At 41.4% G+C, this 8,942-nt stretch overlaps 1 protein-coding gene and 1 long non-coding RNA gene across 2 annotated transcripts in view; one reads left to right on the top strand and one right to left on the bottom strand.

The window, feature by feature from the left end:
• Nucleotides 1-51: 51 nt before the first annotated feature.
• LOC121718597 (cytochrome P450 3A27-like) overlaps nucleotides 52-8,942 on the top strand; it is a 12,212-nt gene continuing 3,321 nt past the window's right edge. Inside the window, exons 1-10 of the mRNA XM_042103660.1 lie at nucleotides 52-241; nucleotides 539-632; nucleotides 1,228-1,280; nucleotides 1,402-1,501; nucleotides 1,829-1,942; nucleotides 4,821-4,909; nucleotides 5,393-5,541; nucleotides 6,075-6,202; nucleotides 7,806-7,890; nucleotides 8,507-8,667. Of these exons, the coding sequence (XP_041959594.1) occupies nucleotides 171-241; nucleotides 539-632; nucleotides 1,228-1,280; nucleotides 1,402-1,501; nucleotides 1,829-1,942; nucleotides 4,821-4,909; nucleotides 5,393-5,541; nucleotides 6,075-6,202; nucleotides 7,806-7,890; nucleotides 8,507-8,667 (1,044 nt within the window). The 5' untranslated portion in view covers nucleotides 52-170. The remainder of the gene's footprint in view (nucleotides 242-538; nucleotides 633-1,227; nucleotides 1,281-1,401; nucleotides 1,502-1,828; nucleotides 1,943-4,820; nucleotides 4,910-5,392; nucleotides 5,542-6,074; nucleotides 6,203-7,805; nucleotides 7,891-8,506; nucleotides 8,668-8,942) is intronic.
• On the bottom strand, nucleotides 1,337-4,412 carry LOC121718687. Its single transcript, XR_006033982.1, has 4 exons — nucleotides 4,177-4,412; nucleotides 2,873-2,903; nucleotides 2,222-2,343; nucleotides 1,337-1,933 (listed from the first exon to the last, which is right to left on the bottom strand). It is a non-coding gene; the product is annotated as an uncharacterized LOC121718687 (long non-coding RNA).

The following is an 8,942-nucleotide window of genomic DNA, read 5'->3' as shown; positions in this document are numbered from 1 at the left end:
GTAATCACAGGGACTTTCTCGTATTAGCTTAGCTCATATTCCTGGCTGACGTCTCACATCAGCCTCTGTGGGGCCTATATTAGCAGCAGAGGGGAAGGTCTACACATGAACCGAGTTGGTCTGACAGGCGACATCCTGAGAGAGAAGAGAGAAAGCAGCACTCTGCAGGGATGGGATACTTGTCTTTTTTCCCCACCGAAACATGGACTCTCCTCTTTCTATTTTTGGGCCTGCTGACAGCGTAAGATCATTTGAAACTTTGCTACAATATGTGTTTGATGGTAGTGGTATTATTCTGATATTGTGTGTTCTGTGAAAAACCTATTTTTAAATTTATAGCAGATCTATAACTATTTCTAATTAATTTAAAACTGAAACTGAATTTATTACACCCCACTCCTGGCAGGTGGGTTTGACTGACTGCAGCTCAGAAGATAAAGAGAATGGACGATTTGGGAGTGCTTCCTAAATGTGCTTACAACACATCATGTCACATAATTAATATGTATAAAAACAATATTTGCATTCCCTTCACTAGGTATGGGGTCTGGCCTTACAGGTTATTTAAAAACCTAGGAATCCCCGGCCCTACACCGTTACCTTTTCTTGGGACCCTTCTGGAATATAGAAAGGTTAGTCTTTGCCTGTCTGTCTGCCTGTCTGTCTGTCTGTGTCTGTTTTTCTACACAACAGTATTGTTTTATTGTTGTTATGTGCATTTTGATGGTGTATTTCATGGAGGTATTTATGGAATATGAAAGAGAGACAAAGTATCGTCCCCATTATTTTCTATGGACCTCTGAAGATAGCTTACAAAAAAGCCCCAAAGCTGGCATCTGTAAAGCCCCAAAGATACCGTCTTTAATGCCTAATGTAGCCTATTCTGACATCAGCCAGGAAGTCTACAATGGCAAAGATGGCAGCTATGATGGCAAAGGCAAACTTTAGAAGCCCATGGCCCGTGCTAGGCAAGCTACTTTGACCAAAGCACAGATGATGTTGTCCATGTGGATTGGCTGATCCTCCCAGTTTGAAAACTGCCAATCCTCAAAGACAACATACTTTTGTGTAGAATAACATGGCACCACATTGGCTTCTTGGTGAAAATGTGTACGGAAGTAAGAACATGTTGGACGCCATTTTCAAAGATGGTGGCGGCCAAGAATGATGCTGACTGGTTGAATCTAACTGTCCAAATCCTAACCCGCTATTTCTGTTATGCTGTAGGGGTTCACTCAGTTTGACACCAAGTGTTTCAAGAAGTATGGAAAACTATGGGGGTAAATGGCCTATACACAAACTCCAACTTTGGAATTATAAGACGGAGGCAATCAAATAAAATACCCAACAGAAGTCTTCATGACTGCTTTATTATAAAGTGTCTGTATTCTCCTATCCTAGTATCTTTGATGGGAGACAGCCTATTCTGTCTGTGTTGGATAAGACCATCATCAAAACAGTCATGGTGAAAGAATGCTATTCGCTCTTCACCAACAGAAGGGTAGGTCTACTACACATCCGCCTCATCAATCAGCACCACTGTACTGTGAAATGAAAGAGTTTTTGGAATTTAAAACTTAAAATTGTGATTTAACTGTGCGTACGGTTAGAATTGTTGGAAAAAATAAACAAAGTAATGTTTGTTTTTATCTTGGCAGATAACAAAATCATTCTAATATATTTAACTGTTGAATGCTTGCTATCTCTATTGCTGTCACAGAGGGTCTTACACATATCACATGACTTGTGTGCAGTCTCACACAGGGTATTTGCACACATTGTTGTACAACAACAACATTAATAAAAAATAAGACATCTTTCACTTCAGAATCTACGCATAAACGGACCGCTTAACGACGCCGTGTCTGTTGTCGAGGACGATGACTGGCGCCGTATCCGGAGTGTTCTGTCTCCGTCTTTCACCAGCGGACGCCTGAAAGAGGTGAGAGAGCGAGCGCTTGATTCTGGACGACTACTGTTTTTTTGTGTCTTTTCATTTTGTTGTTTTGTTTTGGAGGTTCTGTAGGGCCACAAATGCAAATGGTAGCAACTATGTTACCAGAGACGGTTGCAAATACTACGACTGACTTCTTTGAGGCCATGAACAGGCTTTTTGATGTCTTAAATTCACGGTATAAATGTACATTCAAATCCGCTACTGTAGTTTTAACATCAGTCAAATTGTGATAACAGCACTTGATTTACAAACACAAACACTTACTTCTCAGGCGCATCTCTGACCCCAATCCATGGCGTCGTCCTATAGGACCACAAAGCAGACATCAGATCCACCATCTTACGAGAGAGAGCCTTCAGTGGATTGAGTCTTGGACCTTCAGGTTGCTAGAGAACAATACATATAGTGCAGAAATCATTCTCAGTGTGTTAACTAATATTGAATAATAGATATTTTTTTCCATACAGAGGGAAGTTTAAATCTAGTTACAGAGTTTCATAGTGACAGGCTGTTGGTCGAAACATGTTGGCCAATGCAGCCAAAAAGGCTTTTCCTTGGAGTGCCTTTTGTAGAATTAGTTTCAACTTTATTTTGGTTGCGTTTCATGAAGTCTTCAGGTCTGATTGTGAGTAGCCTATATGAAATTATATTTGATATGTTTAACTTTGAAAGTCTGTAACTTGTATAGGGCAATTCCACGCAAAACTGTCACATCCATAATGGCAACTAAATACCATGGCATTGTGTTGCCGTTATGGATGTTACAGTTTTGCGTGGAATTGCCCTATACATTTAAAAGGCCACAAGAGCTGACAGTTACAGAACAGTCTATGTACTGTAACATAGCATTGACTTATACTCTGAATAACACAGGCTCAAGTTCATTCCTCCCTGTCATCGCGGGTTCATCCTCACCATCCATAGCGTTCTTCTGCTCGTCCAGCAACTGGGGAGAGAATTAGCAAACATGACGGTCATTTTAGTGCTGCTACTAACAACTAATTTTCTAATGACTAATCTTTCATTAGTAGACTAATCTATATATTTATTTATTTTAAGTATTTGTTATTTCGACGTGTCCACTTTATTTTGAACTCAACCGAAGGGCCAAAACGTAAAATATATATCAGCCTACTTTTGTTAAAAGCTCATTAAGTAAACTGTTCAAAAACGTTATGTATTAACAATCTAAACATAAGTATCTGCATTTCCATTAGCTGACCACGTTACAGTGCCCCCCTCCTCCCCCCTACTGTACATCCTTACATATATCTTTGGGTGGCTAGTGAGGCTGTTGGCGCTGTTGGTCTACAACTGTCTGGTGGAACACAATTACAGTTGTACTAGAAGCTCATCTACATTTAAAACCCTTAAAGGTGTAGGTTTTTGAACATTCTAAGTTCCGCATCAATTGAAGGTTCTAAAATTCTATGTTGAATTCAATGAACCCAGATATTCTTTAGAATGTTAATTTCCCAACATTCCCGTCACACCGTTGTGACGGTACTCCTTTAAGGGTTAAAATAATAATAATAATAATATTAGGACACTGCAAACTTAATTGAGCCCTCGGCTATTTTGAGGGACACCATGACCAAATTGGAGGTGAAACTTAATAAGGGTCTCTGCAAGACCATCCGAGAAAAACTACTCAGAACTGATGTATTCAACACAATCAGAACTACTCAGAACTGATGTATTCAACACTGACTACACATTTGCCATCAGAGACATACTAATACAATAGTTATTATATAAACTAATACTAATAATATGCAGGATCGGGGCATAGATCAGTATAGAAAATCGTGGCGTCATCGAGGACAGACAGAGAGTATGGCGAAAAACTAAATGTTTCACTATGCTTTTTACTAGCAGCTAAACACATTTCTAAACTGCTAAACAAATGCTGCTTCCAGTAGATCTGATCCACAAGATGCCGATTTAGGTAGAGCAAATATCAGGTTCGTAAATTATCTTTGTAGCCTAACTACCAAATCAGTCTGGTAGCTAGTGCCTCAGCTAGCTCTGCTATCGGTATCGATGGTTAGCTAACGTCAACTAACCTTACTCCTCAATGAGCTAAAATTCATGACGGCGACACGAGATAATAATAATGTTATTACCTAAACTCCGCAGACATTTTATTACATAGATAACTCGTTACACAGACACAGACTAATCACAAATACCTTGCCACATTTCAAACTCCCACTTACCTAGATATCAGACCGCATCTTGCCACGACGATGTACCAAATTCAGTCACCCAGGCCAGCTCCAGTTGATCACAGCAGCAAGAGAGAGGCGCGAAAATGAAAAATCTTTGACGTATTCATCAACGAGGTAGCGTCAGCGCATTCTGACCACGCCTTTTTAGGAGGCAGGAACTGTGTACAATTCCATTCCATTGTAGAAGCCTGTGCTGCTTTATCTTTGTATATTAAAGATCTTTGATGTTACTAAAGTTGCTGACCCTGGAAGTTCTAGGAATTGAGTTCAGAAATTGCTTTTCATAAAGGTGTCATTAAAAAACAAAAGCACTAGGAGACTTTGTAAATATATTCTTCGGTCCTGTGGCATATGGCATTCCTGTGCTTGTGTGGCTCACTGTATAACAGTTGGCTTAAATGCTAAAAATTGGGTCATGAATAATGACCACGGGAAATCGAGGGACCCAAGGCCAGACCAGTTAAGACTGTCCTGCACTAGTCTACAGACCAGTAAGTCAGTCAGTCATCAGATAGTGTTTTGACCTTGAAGAAGCATCCAAAAAATAGGATGTTCTATGTTATGTTACAGTATGTATGTGTGCTAACACAACAACAACATTGATGGTCACACTCTGCCCATTTTGGACTCAGATGTTTGGCATCATGAAGACGCACTCAAAGACGCTGGTCAGGAACCTGAGGCGAGAGGCTGTCCAGGGCAAACCAGTGGATCTCAAAGAGTGAGTAGAGTGGACACAGAGGAGAAATACAACTGGGGCTTCATTTAGAGAGGACTGAGTACGCGAGACAGGGGGCATGGTGGATCATTTAAAATGTTACAAAAACATTCTTTTTTTTTCTTCTCTTTAGTGAATGGCTAAAAGAACCAAGAGTAGTATGCAGAAATATTATACAGAATATTCAGCCACACTTTGATAAGGGTATTAAGCTCACCACATCCCCCTCTATACACACACACTCTCTCTCCTCTCTCTCTCTCTCACACACTCTCCTCTCTTTCTCTCTCACACACACACACTCTCTCCTCTCTCTTTCGCTCTCTCTCTCTCACACACTCTCTCCTCTCTCTCACACACACTCTCTCCTCTCTCTCTCTCTCACACACACACACACACTCTCTCTCTCCTCTCTCTCACACACACACTCTCTCTCTCTGTCCTCTCTCTTTCTCTCCTCTCTTTCTCTCTCTGTGTCCATCTCAGGTTTGTTGGAGCATACAGCATGGACGTGGTGACCAGTACAGCTTTTAGTGTGGACATCGATTCACTTAACAACCCCAATGACCCCTTTGTCACCAACATCAAGGAATTGTTCAAGTTCAACATTTTCAACCCCTTTCTTCTCTTAATAAGTAAGATATTTCCCCACACAGTACAGTATGATCTGAGCAATGGTTTACTCAGATGCATATTCTCTGTAGGTGTACTTACAATCATCTATGTGTATTAACAGTTCATTAGATTTATTTAATGCCTTTTGATTTGATTTGATGGTTTGGTATGAATGTTGAGTCATGTCTCATGAAACTTTCATGAATGCTTTATGTGCAGTTTATGACAGCTGTTATGAATGTGTTATGAACTCACCCTTCAAGTAAAGTGTTACGCATCTTTCAAGTACCCAGGGTCCATTTACAAACAATTATGTGCATTGTTTCATACTGCACATAGATTTGTGTTTATATTACAGTATCTCTCATAAGACTTTTCTTCAGTACACAGTAAACATGCTAGTAGTTTTCTGTCTACAGTATAGTGTAATGCCTCACAATATATTTTCATGTGAGTGTGTTTTTGAACAGGTCTCGCTTGCTCCAACCAGCTCCTTTACACCATCTAATTCTTACACCATCTGATCTAATTCTTACACCATCTCCATGTGCAGTGTTCTTCCCTTTTACCATTCCCCTCCTGGAGAAGATGAACTTCTCTTTGAGGCCTGCTGGTGTCATGGACTTCTTCTACACCTCGCTGAGGAAGATCAAAGCCGAGAGGGAGACCAGCTCTCAAAAGGTATGGGTGGTGGTTTAGTAGTGGCACTCAACAGGTATGGGTGGTGGTTTAGTAGTGGCACTCAACAGGTATGTGTGACAGGGCCCTCAGGTTTATCCAACTAAATGGATGAGGACAGAGGCAGTAGTATAAACAATGTTATATTTATTATTTCTTTTCTTCGTTTAAAATGGATGGCAGGGGTGTACAGTAGGTAAATCCGATAAAAAAAACAAAATCAGAATACACAATACGAAATAATCAAAGAAAACAAAATATAATACACATAATCATAAATGAAATGCCCAGTGGATTGGTGGCTGCTACACGGCCTGAATTAACACAGGTACAGTAACCCTCGGACGGCTGCCCAGCCCCAAAAGTGATCTATGGCCATACACACACACAAACACAAGTGTAACACTCAAGCTTTCTAAATACAACCCACACGAGTATAAATAGGTGTTCAGTACACGCTCAACCACTAGAATGTGCCCTCACCGCAAACTAGGGGAAGGCGGCAGTCCTAGAGTACCTTAACTGTGTGACCTAATAGACCTAGCAGGCCATACTAGCAAACAGGGGGAAGGAGGGGCATTCAATAAAGGAAACAATACAAGACAAAACAAAAACGAGACAACCACGCTATTCAGCGCCAGTGGAGTGCTACCGATACAGCTACAATGAATAGCAGAAGCTATAATGAACTAATACTACCTGGGACCTAGACCCCTATGGCCCAAGAGTAACAGTCTACTGTGTGGAGAAACTAGGTTGGGAGTCACAAAGAACTCAATATGAACTAATACCACCTGGGGCATAGATAGACCCCTATGCCCCAGGAGTAACAGTCTCCCGTGTGGATAAGCTAAGTCAGGGGTTACAAGAACCCATTAAAAACTAATACTGCCGGGGGGAAGAATAAGTCTCAATAGCCTCGGAGTAACAGTCTGAAATCGCTAACTAGCTGCTAATATGAGCTCAGGGATGGCACAGCACTACACCTGGTCGTGTAACAGACCCTGGCAAACAGTGTAAATGCACCAGTGTATCACACTCAGACAAGCATACCACACAAAGAAAATAAACCAACACAAACAAGCATACTGTACAACCAACTTTGATGTGCTGTTAGGTTAACACTGACTAATACCAAAAGAAACTCTAATGGGGGAAAACAGTGGTCAAACTGTAATAGACAGCCAGCTGTGATCTCGGCCTTTTCCACAATGCGAGCTAGCCCAGGGCAACAGGAGCAGAGGAGGGAGTAGTCACAGGGAAACAGGAATAGGGAGGAGATGACAGTCCAGACCACAGCGAGGGAGTTGTTCGCAACCAAAACCCAGCATGAAGTGCGCGGTTTGTACCGACCAGCGACAAGCAACTTGCGTACCAAACAATTTGGGAGAGCTTCTTTTGTGTTTGTCGGGAAGGAAGTTACGTACCCATGACCCCCAGCCCGCACGCCCAGGTGATTGCAATTAGTCGTGATCCTGACCTGATCACATATGGGTGGTGGTTTAGTAGTGGCACTCAACAGGTATGGGTGGTGGCATTCAACAGGTATGGGTAGTGGTGGTCTCCATGATTGATGTGTCATTTCTGTGTGTGGTCACTTCTGCAGAGTCGAGTGGACTTCCTCCAGCTGATGATGGATTCCCAGGGGTCGGAGACTGAGGGCAATCAGCGAGAGGAAACGCCAAATAAAGGTCAGGGGTCATCCATCCATTTACATTTACCACACACTTTCATCTCAACTTAGCAACTTACATGTCAATTACATTGTCCCCTGAGTAACTTGGGGCTAAGTACCTAAGTACAACCAACATTTTTTTATAGAAACACCACTACTTGTAGTGCTTTTTGTAAAGGATAGTTGTATGTGTAACACCAACAGATGACACAAGGAGCTATATTTCTAAAGAAAAGATAAATCATAAATCTGTATATTCAGTACAAAAGATATTATCTAAGTAAGGTATATATGTTTGGTAATGAGCTACCACATTTTTTTTATTATTATTATCATTCACAATTTTCTCAGTGATGAGGACCAGTGGTATCTAATGCAGAAAGGGCAGGGGTTTCTGTGCTTGTCAGTGCAGTCCACTGACTGATTGGTCTTTAACATTGCTTTAACATTGAACTCAAAATAAGCCACTCATATGGGAACCACATATGTATTCCTGCTGTCTATATTGTTTGATATTTATTACAGTATTTATTGTGTATTTATTTTGTCCATTTGTGTCTTTTGGACAATACAGATTATTATTCTCTTGTTATTCTCTTGTTTTTAATGTCTCTGCATCCTCTTCCTCACAGGGCTGAGTGACCACGAGATTCTGTCTCAGTCGTTGATCTTCATCTTCGCCGGCTATGAGACCACCAGCAGCACCCTGTCCTTCCTCTTCTACAACCTAGCCACCAACCCCGAGACCCTGGAGAAACTGCAGCAGGAGGTTGACCAGGTCTTCCCAGACAAGGTGACTTACCACACCTGTAGATAAACTGTATTGTCACTGTGAAAGTACAGATACGTAACTATGCAATGCATTCGGCATCTAAGCAGAGTGCCACATCTGCGTCAAAGTGGCAAACAGGTCTTCCCAAACAAGGTGACTGACCACGTAGCCTGTTTTCTAAACTTTTGCTTTCAGTGCAACACCTGATACCTGTCAATCAACCTTTGTCCTGACCTTTGACCTTTGTCCTGATTGACAGGCCTCTCCTGATATTTGTCCTGATCACTGGGAAGCTG

Source organism: Alosa sapidissima, chromosome 9 (genome assembly GCF_018492685.1).
Source record: "Alosa sapidissima isolate fAloSap1 chromosome 9, fAloSap1.pri, whole genome shotgun sequence".
Taxonomy (NCBI): domain Eukaryota; kingdom Metazoa; phylum Chordata; class Actinopteri; order Clupeiformes; family Clupeidae; genus Alosa; species Alosa sapidissima.
Note: the sequence above shows the minus strand (reverse complement) of the source record. Positions and strands in the feature narration are given on the sequence as shown.